General features: G+C 38.0%; 1 protein-coding gene across 3 annotated transcripts in view; it reads left to right on the forward strand.

Annotated features, from left to right (window-relative positions):
- The first annotated feature begins 5,829 nt into the window (after positions 1-5,829).
- The window catches only part of TRIP11 (thyroid hormone receptor interactor 11), a 75,623-nt gene continuing 62,995 nt past the window's right edge, over positions 5,830-18,457 (forward strand). The window contains exons 1-5 of one of the 3 annotated variants that reach the window (XM_058292408.2): positions 5,882-6,436; positions 7,622-7,702; positions 10,235-10,296; positions 14,179-14,289; positions 17,081-17,359. In XM_058292408.2, the coding sequence (XP_058148391.1) occupies positions 17,219-17,359 (141 nt within the window). In that variant the 5' untranslated portion in view covers positions 5,882-6,436; positions 7,622-7,702; positions 10,235-10,296; positions 14,179-14,289; positions 17,081-17,218. Of the gene's footprint in view, positions 6,437-7,621; positions 7,703-10,234; positions 10,297-14,178; positions 14,290-17,080; positions 17,360-18,457 lie in introns of all 3 variants that reach the window. The other 2 variants (XM_058292406.2, XM_058292407.2) reach the window with 2 other exon arrangements.

Below are 18,457 nucleotides of genomic sequence, written 5' to 3' on the forward strand. Positions count from 1 at the left end.
GCAATAAAGCAAGTATTTCAATAAAGTGAATCACATCATTTTTTTGGTTTCTCAGTGCATATAAAAGTTATGTTCACACTGTACTATAGTCTAGTAAGTGTGAAATAGCATTATGTCTGAAACAATTAAAAATAGTTTATTGCCAAAAAATGCAAACCAATATTACCTTAAGCACAGCTATTTCCAATAGAAGGGCCTGCCCAATTCAGTGCCACAAAGGAGAAACATGTCTCTCAGAGAGAAGGTGATTTATTGCAAGTACACAAGCAAGGAATTGGGGGAATCTTCCCATAACCAGTTCAAAGTGAAAATGGGAGCTAGGGCTTTTATAAGCAGGAAAAAAAAAGCGGGGGGGGGGGGGGGTGTAGGTGAGATGAAAAACAAATTTAAAAAAAACCCAAGTGATGCCAGGGGCCTTGTGAGGAGGGCACGTACAATTTGCCAGTCCTGCGTTGTCTCAAGCACATTCACCGTGTCCTTGGGTTCAGCAGCAAATAAAGCAGTTAGGGAAGCAGATGTTGCCCAACTGATAGAGCGTCCAGAGTTTGAACCCAGGGCCTCCTGGCCCGTGTGGAGAGCTGGCCCACGTGCAGTGCTGCGGTGCACAAGGAGTGCCATGCGGAGGCGTCCCCTGCCTAGGGGAGCCCCCCACATAAGGAATGTGCCCTGCAAGGAGAGCTGCCCCACATGGAAAATGCACAGCCCACCTAGGAGTGGCGCTGCAAACATGGAGAGTTGACAAAGCAAGATGACACAACAAAAAGGGACACAGATCCCAGTGCTGGTGAGAATGCAAACGGACACAGAAGAACACACAGTGGACACAAGAGAGCAGACAATGGCACGGGGGTAAGGGAGAGCAATAAAAAATAATTAAACAAAACAAAACAAAACACAGTTCAGGTACTGTTGTGCAGGTGCAAGTTCTTCATGGCTCCTTTCTTAGCCAGTCACTTAGGATATTAAGCTTTTTGTTTCTAAGAAAATACAGATTTACTGGGTTATAGGTGCCTCTGATACCATTCTGTCTGGTTTTGCTTTGAGAAGCAAAACCCAGAAGGTCTGGTCAATATCCTTCAGGGAACTAAGTGCAAAAAGTGAACTTTTAAAATTAGATTAATAGAAAACCAGCTCAATTACTGTGTTAGAATTTTCAGAGCTCCTTAAGTGAAGAAAGTTTATTACGCACATTTTTCAGCTATCACCATCACCTGTGCCTTCAGTGAGTTATAATCTTTTTGCTGGTGGAGGGTCTTGCCCCAATGTTGATGGCTGCTGAATGACCAGGGTGGTGGGGGCTGAAGGCTGGGTGGCTGTCGCAGTTTCTTAAATAAGACAACAAAGAAGCTTGCCCTATTGATTAACTCTTTTTCTCACAAAAGATTTCTTGGTAGCTTGCAATGCTGTTTATTTAAAATGTTGTTTGATAGCATTTTACCCAAACTAGAACTTTCTCTCAAACACTGCCACTACTTTAGCAACTAAGTTGATGTAATATTCTAAATCCTTAGTTGTCATTTCAATAATGTTGACAGCATCTTCACAAAAAGTAGATTCATCTCAAGAAACCACTTTCTTTGCTTATCCATAAGAAGAAATTCTTCATCAGTTCAAGTTTTATCATGGGATTGCAGTGATTCAGTCACATCTTCAGGTTCCACTTCTAATTCTAGTTCTCTTGCTATTTCCACCACATCTGCAGTTACTTGCTCCACTCAAGTTTTGAACCCCTCAAAGTCATCTACGAAGGTTGGGATCAACTTCCAAACACCTGTTAATGTTGATATTTTGACCTCCTCCCATGCACCATGAATGTTCTTAATGGCATCTGGAATGGTGACTCCTTTCCAGAAAGTTTTCAATTTACTTTGCCCAGATCCATCAGAGGAATCATCTGTGGCAGATATAGCCTTATGAAGACTATTCCTTTCATTTGAACATTTAGAGTTATTAATTGGCCTAATTTTAATATTGTTGTGTCAGGGAATAGGGAGGCCCGAGGAGAAGGAGAAAGATGGGGGGAACTCCGATCAGTGGAGGAGTCAGAGCATAAACAGCATTTCCTGATTAAGTTTGCTGTTTTAAATGGGTGTGGTTTGTGGTACCCCAAAATAATTACAATAGCAACATCAAAGATCACTGATCACAGATCACTATAACAGATAGAATAATAATGAAAAATTTGAAATATTGTAAGAATTACCACAATGTGACACAGAAACGTGAAGTGAGCACTTGCTGTTGGAAGAATGGTGCTGACAGTCTTGCTTGTTGCAGGGTTGCCACAAACCTTCAGTTTTCAAAAAACACAATATTGGTGAAGTGCAATAAAGTAAAATGCAATAAAACAAGTTATGCCTGTATGGAAAGAATGTTATACTGTAAACCCTCCTACGGTATTGCGGGTACTAGCTGTGCAAGTGGCCTCCCCTTCCCACTGTCCTCAGTTTCAAAAGTTTGCCTTGTTTGCTTTCTTATTAAAGGAAGAAAAATTTTCAGCCATGTAAGTTATACATAATTGATGCAGTGGTACATGGGCCCATAATCACTAGCCAGAGAAAACACTTAAATACAGCATAAATATACTTACTAGCATCTTTTGCTTTGATTTTATTCACAGGAGATGCCACCATGGATTACACTAACCATTTGTGAATGGAACATTGTGAATGTCTCCAATATTTGGAATCTGATAGCAGATTTGGTAGCTTTCCTTTGTTTACACAGGTAGGTCTCTGGCAATCAGGTTTGCATTCTCATGACCACACACACTTGGCCCTTGGTTGATTAAACCAAGGGTAGACACTTGAAATAAGGTGGGCTAATCAGGTTGACTCATCTGAATGTGGAGCTGCGCCTGAGGTTTCTAGTGGAGACTGACTGGTCTTTTGGATGGAGAATGTGTAGAAACTTCAGGGCCATGGTGAAGCCATCCTCTGCCATGCATGTTCAGTAGCAGAGAAAGCCATTCTTCAGAGAGAAAGAGGAACAGAGCACAGGGGAGGAGTGGTAAGATACGCTCAATAATCCCTGGTTCTGGTTCTTTTCTGAGGATGGCATGAGACCATGCATTTGGCTTTATAATACATTTCTCTCTTTCTTTGTATTTATTATGTACACATGCTCTTTCTTTCTTAAGCTTCTTGAGTTGTGTTATTTGCAGACAAATAATTCTAGATAATACTTGCACCAGATGCAGACATTATAGAAGGCTCTGGATATATGAAGATGAAGAAGACATGCTTCTGCCTAGTTGAGTTTACAATCTGGTGGATTAGTCAGATAAATTAATAGGTAAATTTAATATAATTCGATTGCATAATGACAATATGCACACAGTGCTTTGGGAGAACCCAGAAGTAGAATCTAGCCCATCCGAGGAGGTGATATTCAAGCTGTCTTCTAAAATGAGTAGGAATTGAGCAGGTAAAAAGGGAGGGAAGGGGATTCCTAGCTGATAGCACTTCATGAGCAAAGATGTAAAAACAGAATGATAGATTCAGGGAAAAACAAGTAGTTTGGTTCACTTTTTCTGGAATAAGAGGGAAAAGACAGGAATTGGTAGGCACTGAAGAAGTGAGCAAGGCCAGAATTATGGGGTCTTTGAATGCCAGGGAGTGATCATAGGAATGAAGAAATGTAAACAAGGTGTGTGGGTGTGTATGTGTATATTTGCAAATTTTTTATTGAGATAGAAGTCCCATAACATAAAATTTGCCATTTTAAAGTATATAATTCAGTTCCTGTAGTATATTCACAATGTTGGGCAAACATTACCACTATCTAATTCCAGAATATTTCCAACACCCCAAAAAGAAAACTTATACTCATTAGCAAACACTCCCAATTTCCCCTTCCCCATTCCCTTGCAACCACAAATCTACTTTCTGTCTCTAGTGATTTGCCTAATCTGGATATTTCATATAAATCGAATTATATAATACATGGCCTTGTGTGTCTGATTTCTTTCACTTAGCATAATGCTTTCAAGGTTCATCAATGTTGGCGCATGAATAGGTACTTTAGTCCTTTTTTAAAATTTTTATTATTTTTGTTCTTAAAAAAAATTTTTTTTTCATTCCTTTTTAATTGCTGAATATTACAATGTATAGGTATACCTTATTTTGTTGACCCATTCATCAGTTGATGGACATTTGGGTTGTTACCAATTTTTACATTATGAAAAAATGCTTCAAGTGCAAGTTTTTGCGTGAACATGTTTTCCATTCTCTTGGATATGTAACTGAGGAGTGGAATTGCTGGGTCATATGGTTAACACTATGTTTAATTTTCTTATGAACTGCCAAACTTTCCTACAGTGACTGTACAATTTTGCATTCCTACCAATAATATATGAAGGTGCCAATATTTTCACATAGGATTTAACATTTTAAATAGTTCACACTAGTAGCTATCAGGAGGACTTTATATTTTGGCAAGGAGGAGAATAAGACTGTTGAAGTAGTCTGCTGAAAGGTGATGGGGGCTTACATAAGGACAGAAGTTGTAGGGATAAAACACAAGGGTAGTATCTGGATGTGGGACCTGAGGAAGAGGGAGGAGTCAGGGTCTAGCCTGGGCAGCTGATGGTCCCATCAGTGGGGGTACACAAACAAAAAAGGGCAGAAAAAGAGCATGAGCTCAGCTGGGACATGGCAAGTTTGAGGTATTATGGGGTTCCCAGGCTGACTGTTGGGATGCCTGAACCTTCCAGGGGAGATGCTGCAGCTTGGGAAACAGAAGTAGTGGTAGTTAAAACACCACTGAAATGGCTAAATTTCAACAGGAAGAGTGCATCAGCAGGAAACCCAGGCCTCCTTTGGTGCAGAGAGACTGTGCCCGCCAGACGACTAGAGCACCTGGTCTTCTTGGCGGTTACTTTTAGAACAAATTAACAGGCACTTATTATTAATGGTACTAAGAACATCAGGATTTATAGGCTTTGTTAGCAGGAAAATGCCCCTCCCAAGGTAATCAACTCTGGGAACTAGACAACGTGGAATTTTGGAGCCTACAAAGTCCAGAGCTGGTCAGATCTTGATCTGAGGTGAATAATATTAAGATGCTACCACTTCCCAAGGCCTCTGCAACAGCTGATTTCCCCAGTTTATTCTCCTCCCCCTTGGTCCTGTCTGTCCCAACCCCTATCTACAAAGATTTTTCACGAAGCCTTCCACAAGCCCACTGTAACTGTCTTCTTTTTTGTCTCCCCACCAGACTTGAACCCAGAGGTCATAGAAGGGTGCCCTATGGACGTAAGTTGCACCACAGATGGGTTTTCTTTCATTCATAAGACATTCTCAAAAATTTTGTACTCAACAGTAAAAAATGAGATCTCATAAAAACAGTGGGGGGGGGGGGGCGTGCAGTCACTTTAGGCCCACATTTCTTCAGGACAGTAGTTCACTGGGGCCGATGAAGCAACCCAGGGCATGCTTCATTCACTGTTTACGGCTAGAACACTTGAACTGCTATCCCTTCCTTTATATCCTTGTATCCTTAACTCCTACCAGAGCGTCTGGTACAGAACGGCCCTTCAGAAGTCGCTGAATAAAATGCTCGATACAATAAGGTGTGCGCAGTGCCGATCCCGCCGTCTTGCTTGCACAGCTGCCACCACGGGGGTAGTGCAAATTAATACCTCAGGTTTCAACACAACAGTGAGAGTCCGCGGAGTTCCTGGGTTACCAAGGGCCCAGCTCAGTCAGGAAAAGCAGTTCCAGTCGGCTGCCGGTTCTTCCCGGTGCCAAAGCCGGAGGGAAGGTGGAGGTTTTCCTAGCGGCTGGGAGACAGCCGACCTGCCGCACGCATGCGCTCCTCCGCTATCCCACACTCCTTTGCGCCGAGGACACGTCGAGCGGGCGGCGCGGGGCCCTTCTACGCCACCGTGGCTCCTTTCTATGATCTGTTGCAGCTTTCTTGGCGGGTGTCATGGCTGCCGGCATAGAGGTGGTAGGAGTTGCCCACCAAACAGGGGGAAGTCATTAAAGGAGAGGAAGAAGTGGCCCATTCGGACAGTGGGAAGTCGTGAGGATGAGCAGAGGCTTCGCGGGGCCGACTGTGTCCCTGGTGGCCGGCCTGTGGTAAAGTCCCAGGCCAGGCCTTTGCGGGGCAGAGCCGGGCAGTTGGTGGGAGCCCCCGAGGCCGGTGTTGTTTAGGAACCCCTCATTGTTATGGAATCCTGAGTGTTTTGATTCCCACTGTCAAGGCAGCAGTTTGAGGACACTTGGCGGGATCGTCAGCCGACGTTGGATGCTTTTCTTGGAGCGGACCACGTAGTTTTTTTGACCCGCAGCGATGTCGTCCTGGCTTGGTGGCCTCGGCTCCGGCTTGGGCCAGTCTTTGGGTCAAGTGGGGGGCAGCCTGGCTTCCCTCACTGGCCAGATTTCAAACTTTACAAAGGATATGCTGATGGAGGGGACGGAGGAAGTGGAAGGTAACAGCTGGGTCGAAAGGAGGGAGGGTTTTTCTGGGACCCTGGGAGCATCCCTTTGGTCCCCACTTCCATCTGTCAGGTGTCGAGGACGGGCTGGAAAGGAGTGCTACTCTGCCCTTTTAAATTTACATATCATATTTTGCCTTTTCCCGAATTTCTCTGATGAAGACTAGTGAGACCCGGGGAAGAGTACTGGCTCTCCTCCCTTTGAGTACTCTGGCTATCTCAGAGAAGAGCGCCACTGCTCCGACGTTAAGTAGTTTATTTTTTTTGGTTTATTCCACGCCCTCCAGTTGCTTTGCCCCCAACAAGGGGCGGATCTGATTTTGATCATATTTTATATTGACGCTAAAAAAGTATTTCTGTATGACAAATAGTCAAAAATTTTTGATTTTTGGATTTTTGTATCAATTGAAGTAATATTTAGTGGCTCTTTTGACTTAAGTATGTTAGTGAAACATGGCTATGTTTTTCCTATTCATTTATACATTTTTGCTTATTCTACTGACACATCGAGTGTTCCAACTGAAAATGTATTTTTGTGTATAATTGCCCATTTGTCCTATATTTGTACAATAGAACAAGGTAGGAGGCTCTCTTCTCTGGGCATCCTTAGCAATCTTCATTATTTTTGAAGTTCCCATCCTGTTTTACTAATGAATAGTGACTCAGAGTTACATGGTAATCTGAGTTACATGGGAATCTAAACTGCATGGTAACAAAATTTGAATTTGTTACATTCATACATACAGCAAGTAGTGCTTAGATCAAAAGAGTTTTTAAATTTCAATCTACGGATCCTCTTTTTGGGTGGAGCAGTTCCTTTGACAGTACTATTTCTTATAAATTAATAAATTAGCGTTCTGGTTTAGTTTTTTTTTTTTAATCCCGATTTAACTGAGCCTTCTTGTTTATTTGATTGAAATAGAAGGAGATGGTTTGTTAGAAATATAGTATTTACATTTAGAATTTCTGTGGGATCCCTTTAGAAAGGAAAGAAGACAGGAGACCTGCCAAATCCCTTTAACTGCTTGGTGTGAGAGGTGCATGAATGAGACAGATTAGGGGTGGTATTGAAAGGACTTCCTGTGTAACAGAAAGAATCATTTAACCTTGAGGACAGTTAGAAGCAGAGAAGGGCTGGAGTGATGGGAAATGACTAGTCTCTGCTTGGATCACAAATAGGGGGAAACAGTTCGTTTGACTCTAAGTCAAGTAATGTGCATCACGTCCCGGCCCCCAACCTGGATGTCCTCCAGGCTTAAGGTAGAATTCATTTTGTTCTTCCCATCAAATGTACTTCTGTATGCTCAGTCTTAGTTAATGGTTTCACCATCTACCCATTCTTGCAAATTATAAATCTTTTTGTTATCTTTGTTTTATTTTTCATCCCCTACTTTCAATTGGTCACCAAATCTTATTCACCCAATGCCAGAATTGTTTCTCATATTTGTCTTTTTCTTTATTACTCCTACTTAGTTAGTTTAGATCCTCATTATCTCTCCCTTGGGCTGTTGAAGTATTCACATCCTGTCACCCATTTTTCCCTGTTCCGGTCCCTTTTCTCTATTACGGCTGTATTCACCTCTTAAAAAATAAATTTGCTTAAAGCGTTCTTGACTGTTACTTATAGACTAAAATCCAAACCTTTTAGTTTGGGGAGGCCAAAGACTTTACTGTCTAACTTCAACTTACTTTACCGACTTATCTCACTCCCTTCCCACCTCTCACAAATCCATACCTAAGCACATTCCCAATATACACTTGCATCTAGAGCTTTTACCATACTGAACTTTGTCATCTACTAGCACAACCCAAGTCTCTGCATGGAAAGCCCTTCCTTCTCTATCTCCTTCTCCACCCTCCTTTGCCTGGAAAATTATTTTTTCTGTATAACCCTGCTCACATGTCAGGTACTTGGTGAAACCATTCTCACTCCCACACAGGTTGAGATGATTGCCAGTGATCCAAATGAACTTTATGGATCTCTTCATGACAGCATAGTGTTAAGATCAACTTGTCTCTTTCCTTGATGTCCAGAACATGGACTGTATTTAATTGTCCTTATATTACCAGTATGTGACATCTTCCTTGGTTCATAGTAGAAGCTCAGTAAGAATATTGCTGAGTGACTAAAACTCCTGTTATTTAATGCTTTCATTCTTTTCCCTTTGTGTTAAAATAAGACTTAACTCCTAACCATTGGTTTTGTAAATTATTTAAAAGTTGGGTCAGAGTATAGTTCATTTATTCATTCAACAAGAATTTATTGAGTGTTTACCCTATGCCAACAATAAACAAGAAAATAGTTCTCAAATAGCAATGTTGGTCCAGCTTGAAAATCACCAATGTTTATAATATCAGAAAATTGCTGTTCTACCAAATACTGTACTGATTTATTTAAGATTAAGAGCTTGGGCTTTCACTTTTGTTTATTAAAGTAAGGGACCTGAGAGTGAATGTAGCTCAAGTGGTTAAGTGCCTGCTTCCCATGTACCAGGTCCCAGGTTGCTCCCTCATACCTCCTAAAAACAAACAAAAAACCAACCCTCGTTGGGGAGCAGATGTAGCTCAGTGGTTAAGTGCCTGCTTCTCATGTACAAGGTCCTGCGTTCATTCCCTAGGACCTTCCAAAAAAAAAAAAAGAAAAGTGAGAAGCCTTTGACAAATTATAAAAGCACAGCTTCTTATCTGTATAATAGGGATAATCAAACCTATCATGAGGTTGTGACGATTAAATGAACTCCTGAATATATAATGCCTAGAACTGTGCCTCACAAATAGTAAGAGATAATAATAAGTAACTGTTATTTTTTGTTTCCCTTATTAAGGAAGTAAGAATATTTTGGTTTATATAACATCTTCCATTTATTTTTAAAAAGGCCAGGACTTTTTTGGGGGATGGGGAGGAGAAGGCTGGGATCCACATATACCTTTTTTCAGCCCTTCTTTGAAACAATTGTTGCCTCCCACAACCTTCCTAAACACATGAGATTGTACCTTGTCCTCTTCAGAGTAGCAGTTATAGTCATTCCAGATTTTTAAGCAAGATGTATAAACTACCATAGAAGTAACCCCACATGGTGATTTTCAGAACAACAAGAGTGGGTTTGTTGCTATTGTTGATTAGATGCCACTTCTGTTTACTTTTGATTTAAACTGTAATTCAGAGATGTTATTTTTAATAGTATTTAAGTACTGTGTGTAATGAAAAATGCTAGTACCTAGGAAGGATCTCTGTGGAATGATGATTTTCAGACAGCATCAACAGGGCCATTTCGGCACTTCACTGGACACTGACCCTACTGTTAAGTGAAAATATACAAAACCTGACTGAGCACATTCCATTTTTAATAAATTGTGTCTAAGTTCCTTTAAATAAGTGTTTCTTTTGTGCATTTTCATTCTTTGTTTGTAGGTCATTAACTCTTTTACAGTCTTGGGAGCAGAAGTTAAAATAAGGCCTTTAACCCAAATGAATAAGTTTCATCTAAAATTATAATGTAAGCTAACAGAGAAAGAGTTTCACTTAACACAACTATTTTATACAAAAATTTTTAAAGGTAGAAGTCCTAAGGTATAGGAGGGGGCAAAAAGAATCGCTTATGTGACAATGAAGAACATTAGGGCAATAGACAGTTATGATGAAAATCAAGTGATATTTGTCTTTTGAATTTGCTTTCAAATCAGCATGTAATTTTGTTTAAAGCTCAGTGAAATATATTTTTCTTAAAAGCCTGTTTATTGCTTCGTATGGTGTTGACCAAATATTTCCCGTATTTGCTATTTCTTTTGTAGCAGAATTACCTAATGCTAGGAGAGAGGAAATTGAAGCCATTCATTCAGTCTTAAGATCAGAGGTAAGGAAAATTAAAGACTACTGTCAAACTTAGATTTTTCTTTTTTTGGAACCTTGGAGTTTATTCAGACTTTATTTCAATCCTCTTTTTTAAATGCACTGCTTACTACTTATCTCTTCCCCTTTATCTCAGTTTTTTTGAGCTTTATCAGCCTTCATTGGATAAGAGTATATTTACGTGTTACTGCAGTTTGCTAATTTTTAATATTCCCATTTCTGTTTTTCTTTATGCTCGAAGTAGGAAAACTGCCAAATGTAGAAATAATAGTTGAAACAATTTATCATTGTCAGTAATTAATTTTGTTTTAATATTGTGCTAAATTGCAGCATACATTTAAGTATACTGTTAAGAATACAATTCTATTTAATATAGAGCTTTTTAATCCCTTAACATTAAAAAAATAGTGATATTTGGATACATTGATATTAAGAATATAGGAGTAGCAAATTAATTTTACCTTTTCATTTATCTTTAGTCTGGCCTAGTTATGACTAGTTCTGGACACTACTTAATCGGGATGGGAACAACTTGGAAATTGTTCAAAGGAAAACCATAAAGAAAACGAAAGGATTTGACAGCGAAATCTATTGGAAAGGACTACAGAAACTCAATTATTTAGTTCTAGGATAAGAACAGTGAGGGGATACTTAATAGTATTTCAGCAAATGATACTCTTTGATGATTGTGGTAAACAGTTTTTACTCTATGCTAAGCCTGTAAATAGAGAAAATTTAATATAAATATAAGAAAATCTTTACTGACAATGAACATTTGTCAAGGTGAAATTTCAAAGAAGAGGGTACTACTCAAGGGGAACTAAAGGAGTTTTCTGCCTTGGTAGAAGATAGCACTTTGGTGGCACTTAGAAACCTTAGTGTTAATTACCTACTAAATAAAGTAGGTGCTGTAGCAACAGAGAGAAATTTAACAGCTTTTTTCTTTGTAAAGCTGAGATAGAAAATTGTTCCTATAATCCCTAAAGAAATCCCTGTGAAAGCACTCATTAGCACATTCCCACCCACAGAGATTACGTGACAGAGGTGTATATAGTGACATTCATTTTGGTGAATTCACCAGTGCATTTGGGAAAAGAGAATAAAGAGGGCTAAACTGCTCAGTGAATGTCTGCTTTGTATTGAGCTTAACAAGGAAGATAGACCTCTTCTGTTGATTTTAATTTTTCTAATGTCTCATAGTGTTATCATTGGACTATGGCAAGTATAATTCCAATGTTTAGAAATATTTATTTTTTTAAAACACATCCCTAAATGCAAGCCAGCTCCCTTGCTTGGTACTTAATCAAGACAGCTTGAGCTATTCAAATACTAGAGAAACACAAAGATGACTATCAGACTTTCTAAGGGCTTTCTTTTCTATAGTAATTTTGACTGTACATGATTCCTGCCTCACATGATGATTTGACAGCCCAACCCCTTATGGGACTTTGCAGATTATCCATGTTTAAGACTTGCTGCTGTAAGAGAATAATGCGAAAATATGATTGAAACCATCAAGGAATTTATAAATATTCTGTTTAGAAAGTTTCACTACAGACAGAGAGGGCAGTGTGTTTTCCAGAGGAAATTAGACTTGTTTATAGATGTTAATTTGTAACTGACTGAAAACCCTAATTAGGATTTTTTAGTTGCAAGACCTGCAGTCAGCCTGAGCTAACTTGACCCTCTCTATACAAAGAAAAATACATTACCATCTGGGTCCAGTGGATTCGATTTTTAAGTCATTTTACAAGTAATTTGAACCCTGGACCTCACATGTGGTAGGTAGATGCTCTATCAGTTGAGCCACATCCGCTTCCCAAATCTTTGCTTTCTAGCAGGTGCTTTCTTTCCCACCATCAGTCATTTTTTCTCAGTCATTATCATTAAACTGTGTTTGTAGACATGTTAATAGAGTTCTTAATAAACTATTATGTGTAATATGTAAATCTCTTGCAAAGAGTTATAGTGTCCAATATCTCTTTTCCAATTATATCCTTATTATATTACATTCAAATGAGAAGGAATGATAATAAGAGGATAACTTAATTTAATATTTAGTTACATCAAATTTAAGTAAAGAAAAAATATTTTCCAGTATCTTAAAATGAAAGACTGTAATCTCCACATTCATTAAATTATGCTTAGAATATTTTGTATACTGCTAACAGTGATTTTTCAAATGGAGTTATACTAACGGTTTTCAAATTAGATTTTTCAGAGGTGCCTTAGGCAAACGTGTAATGTAAGGCTTTAACCTCCTGCTTGTACTTCAACCAGAAATCTTTTATGAAAAGATTTCTTAAAGGGTACTACTACACACCTATTCAAATGTCTAAAATCCCAAAACCTGACAATACCCAATGCTAGGTGGGTAGAACTGCAAAATTGTACATACTTTGGAAAACATTTTGACAGTTTCTTACAAAGCTAAACATAGTTTTATCATAAGACCCAGCAATCATACTCCTAGGTATTTATCCAAATCAAATGAAATCTTAATATCTATACCAAAACCTGTGCACACATGTTTCTAGCAGCTTTATTCACAATTACCTCACATTGGAAGCAGCCAAGATGTCCTTCAAAAGGTCAGTGGTACATCCATACAATGGAATATTATTCAGCAATACAAAGAAATGAGCTATCAAACCATGAAAGACATATTGCTTAGTAAAAGAAGCCAGTCTGAATGACTACGCACTGTATGATTCCAACTATACGACATTCTGGAGAAGACAAACTAGAGATAGTAAAACATCAGTGGTTGCCAGACATTTGGAGGGAGGTGGGGAAGGAGGAACAGGTGGAGCATAAGGCATTTTAGGGCAGTAAAACTATTCCGTATGATATATTGTAATGGTGGATATATGACATTATGCATTTGTCAAAACCCTTAGAATTATACAACACAAAGAATGAACCCTTATATAAACTATGGACTTCAGTTTAATAATTTATCAATGTTGGTATACCAGTAGTAGCAAATATGCCACACTAATGCAAGATGTTAATAATGTGGGAAACTGTGAAGGGGGTAGGAGGCATATAGGAACTCCCTACTCTGGGAGTAATTTTTCTGTAAACCTAAAACTGCTCTAAAAAATAAAGTATCAAAAAAAATTATCGGCAGCTGACTTGGCCCAGTGGTTAGGGCGTCCGTCTACCACATGGGAGGTCCGCGGTTCAAACCCCGGGCCTCCTTGACCTGTGTGCAGCTGGCCCATGTGCAGTGCTGATGTGCGCAAGGAGTGCCGTGCCATGCAGGGTTGTCCCCGCATAGGGGAGCCCCACGCGCAAGGAGTGCGCCCTGTAAGGAGAGCCGCCCAGTGCGAAAGAAAGTGCAGCCTGCCCAGGAATGGCGCAGCCCACACTGAGAAATAACACAAGATGACGCGGACAAAGAAGATGAAACAAATAGACACAGAACAGACAACCGGGGTGGGGGGAAGGGGAGAGAAATAAATAAATAAATGAAATCTTAAAAAAAAAAAAATTTGTCAAAATTCTGTTTGGGGAGAAAATAATAACTCAGATATGTACCAAGCACATATAACCTAGTATATTCATTTACCTATGATATTCTAGATCCTGGGTACACGGAGGTGGAGGAAACTGATTAGTGGCTTTTTAGCAGAATATCAAAATGAGCAAAATCAAAAGTTTTTTACTTTGGTTTAGAATTAGGCAAAATCTCTATAAACTTTATTACTGAGTTTGAAACTTTCATTTGAAAGTATATTTTTAAGGCCAGAATTCTACCTGAAACCTTTTGTATTTTCTGTCACTTTTCATATGAAGCAATATGTTTTTCAGAATGCCATGCACATAACTGTTACTAATATGTTTTAGTCTTTGTTGAAAATACTTTTTTCTTCCCTTCTAGAATGAAAGACTTAAAAAACTTTGTACAGATCTAGAAGAGAAGCATGAAGCATCAGAACTTCAAATAAAGCAGCAATCTACAAGTTACCGAAATCAGTTACAACAGAAAGAGGTAAAGATTATTCCAGTTATTTTGTTTATTTCTACTGTAATGTATTTGGGAAGGTTTTAAAGAGCTAGAATATAAATCAAGCTATTTTTAGATACAAAAAAGTATTGAAAGTGTGTTGAATTTAGTAATTCTCAACTCAGTTTGATGTTACTGATTTAACTAGAATTCTGTAAGCTTTTTTTTATTACTAAGTTTGTGTTATATAAACTAACCTTTGTGGTATTTAATTTATACATTCCAAAAGAAGAAAGGTCTTTGTATCAAATATCTTTAGATATCTGTTGCTTATAATTTCTAACTTGATGAAACATAATTTCTTAACCTGTATACTTGAAGTTGTTTTAAATCAGTGTTTTCATTACTAATGACATAAAAAAAAAAAAAAAAGACCACAGGGAAGCGCTATAGCGCAGTGGTTGAGTGCTGCTTCCTATGTACAAGGTCCCGGGTTCAATCCCCAGTACCTCCTAAAATACATACACGTATATACATATATACATATATATATGATTATGAATGTTTATATATATTATATTGGCATCTACTTGATTTTCCTTAGAAAAAACACAATATTGCATGTATTATAGCTGAACTTGACTATTCTGTAAATTTTGTGTATATGCCTTTAGTTTGATAGAAATAGTTATTTTGGAATTGGCTTATATTTTCTTTATAGTGCTGGTAATATATATTATATAATTTAACCAATGTTATCTTGAATCCTTAAAATACAGACCATGTTCCCATGTTTCATGCTGTTGTTGAATTCTCTTTAGTATTTAGTACATAAGTGGAGTTTAATAAACACATATGAATTGAACCATTTCCTGTTTTATTATCCACATTGTTTGGATGTTCTTCAGTTTGTTGATTAAATGTTCATTTATACCATACTTTTGTATTTGAGTTTTTTATTTAGATACATTTATTTCTAGTTCCTTAAGTGACATAACTAAGGTAATAAAAATTAATCCATCAAAGGGAAACATTTAAAATAGTGGTTCTGAAACCATCTTTGTTGAGGACAAATTGTTTTAAATTGCCATTCTATTACATAAAACATAGTAAAAATGAATTACAAATAAATGCAGAAAAGCAAAGTTATAAGCCCACTTTAAAAGAGTCAGTACATATAAAATTACTCTGCCAAATTGTCTTTCGATCTTACTTATCATCACATCAGTCCATTAACCACATTTTGAGTAGCACTGATTTATAGGACAATATGATAGAGCAATAATTCCTACCCAGGGGTATACAGTAGAATCATAAGTGATCCTTTTAAAAATATGCACATGTTTAAGTCCTCCCAGGAGATTCTGATTTAGTATAGTGGGAGGGAGCCCTTGTATTGATATTTTTCAAAAGCTCTGTAGGTGATTCTAATGCTTATCCTTTGGTTGAAAAACAGTTCTATGGAAAAATGTGGCATTTTATTTTCTACCTCACTATTAATACTAGAGGTAAAATTAAGCATTCAAAGTTTAGAAATGCCTGTTATTGGAGCTTGCATCTGTGTAACCCTACAGTTTGATGTAAATGTCTATTGTGTAATGAGAATTTTCTTTGTATGAGAGCTACATTTGAAAAAATGTGGATTTCAGTACTTCTTACTAGGTTGAAAGATAATATATGATTACACTTTATATCTGCTATTTTCTAAATTTCTTTGTTGTCTTCATTGTGATATTCATATTTTCTCAAAGATAGCAACTTACCTCATAGCATTTATGGGAAATGAATGGAATTGATGTATATTACCATAAATCTCTACTAGAGAAGGGACTCTAATATGAAAAGCCTGTTTGTTATGACATATAACATTCACGTGTTTGGTTTTTGTTTGTCTAATTGCTTGCCTTTGCTTGTGCAGAAATACTGTTACTTGTTGGCTGTCTTCCCAGTTGTGACTGAGTATCTTCTGGACTAGTTTGAGTATTTTACAGAAACCTTATTTCAGTTCCCTCTAGTTTTCTCACTTTTATATTTTGAGTAATCCTTCACTCAGAATGGATGTGGCATTATGGTAGGCCCTATGTTCATAACTTCTTTTGGACAACGACTTGGTAGAGCCACCCTCCTCAAAACCCCCTGCTCAGGGTTTCAGAATTTTTATACTATTCCCTCCGTAAGTAGAGTCAGATTATCACTAATTCTCTGTTAAGGCTAATGCAAGGGCCTCTTTCAGTGCATGATTTCTTTCTTAGACTCAGAGGCTAATAATCATGGGTCCACTGTGTTATCTTATCTAAAAAGATTGGATTAATAAAGCAAAGCATTTTTCCAGCTGTGTTGTACAGAGGAGTACAAAGTTGCCTCTGATTCATGGTGCATTTTTAGCCTAAATCTAGCCATAATCAGTTACGTAAGATTTCCAAGAGGAAATGTTCTGAGGAAACTTTCCAAAATGTAGGCTGATATCAGCTTTACTTTTCTCATCGTCTAAAGTTGGATAATCACAAACAGAACTCTGAAGAAATTTCCTATGCTACCCCATACAGAGAAGATAGAAAACTCATGTTTAACTTAGAAATTTGCTTTAGTTAACATATAAGTAAAATTCTGATCTCCATACTATTTGAAACATTATCTATGCTTTAACTATGGTAATCTTGTTTGTTTTTTTAAAATAAAAATTTAAGGGTGGGGCCATATAGAAGGCTTGGTTCAGCTAGTAGAGTACTATTACTAGATAATCTTAAATTATTAGTTTAAATATTATGAACCTATAAAATGGTCAGTATGGTTATTTTGAAGTACCTTCTTTAAAACATGAATTTTAAATACATAGGTAGAGATCAGCCATCTTAAAGCACGACAGATTGCGCTACAGGATCAGTTGCAGAAGCTGCAGTCAGCTGCTCAGCCAGTACATTTAGGAGCTGGCAGTGTACCAGCAACCACTGCATCACCTTCATTTGGTTATGGTATGAGTCATCATGCTTCAGCTTTCCACGGTGATGACATGGACTTTGGTGACATTATTTGGTCACAACAAGAAATAAACAGATTGTCAAATGAAGTTTCAAGACTTGAGTCTGAAGTTGGCCATTGGAGGCATATTGCTCAGGTGTGTAAAATTTTCATGAGCTTTTGAAAACTAGGAATGAGTAGAAATACTGGCAATATATGTAGAAACAGTAACTTTTAGTATCAGAAAGTACCCTGGAGGGTGGATATGGCTCAAGAAGTTGGGTGCCCACCTCCCACGAGAGGTCCTAGGTTCAGTTCCCTGCCTCTGGAAAAAATAAAAACAAGCAGCAAACAAAACAAACAAAAAATCACCTCAGGGAAGCTGATGCGGTTCAGAGGTTGAGTGCCAGCTTCCCATATAAGAGGTCTCAGGTTCAATCCCTGTCCCTTGTACCTCAAAAAAAAAGTTCCCTGGACTAGAAAATAGAAAACCTGTATTCTAATTCTAATTCTGCTATTGACTTTCTAAGTGATTTTTGGTCAGGTAATTTCACTCCCTCAGCCTGTTTCCCCTTTTGTACAATGTTTGGGATAAATTCTCAAAAAAAATTTGAAGCAGCAGAGCCTTTTTTTCTTTTTGTAAAATAAAAAGTTATAATCCCAGGATTAAAAAAAAATCAAAATAGGGTTGCTGTAGTTGAATGAGCACCTTTTCTCCCAGAGTCCCTGAGGTTCCAAGGCACTAGGTTTGAAACCACTCACTTGGATGTTTTTTATACCACTGAGGTTGTCAATAGTCATGAGATTCAGAATAAACTGAAACATTGTTCACTTGGATTTAGTGTTATCAGTGAAGAAAAATTATATAAGTAAGGGTATTACTTTCTGTCTTTTTGAGAATATAATCTAGTTATGTTAAGAAGGAAAACCATCCCAATTAAAATTGTTAACTACTTCCCAAGTTGCTAAGCATTTCCAACAACACTCAAAATAAACCTTAGAGAAGATGATATGTTTTTGTCCATCTTGCCGCCACAAAACTAGTTCTTTTTTGTTTTTTCTTCTTTATTTTCTTTTAAATGTTACGTTAAAAAAATATGAGGTCCCCATATACCCCCACCCCCCTCACCCCACTCCTCCCACATCAACAACTTCTTCCACCATTGTGGCACATTCACTGCACCTGGTGAATACATTTTGTAGCACTGCTGCCCCACATGGACAGTGGTCTACATTGTAGTTTCCACTCTCCCCC

This window comes from Dasypus novemcinctus, chromosome 3 (genome assembly GCF_030445035.2).
Source record: "Dasypus novemcinctus isolate mDasNov1 chromosome 3, mDasNov1.1.hap2, whole genome shotgun sequence".
Taxonomy (NCBI): Eukaryota; Metazoa; Chordata; class Mammalia; order Cingulata; family Dasypodidae; genus Dasypus; species Dasypus novemcinctus.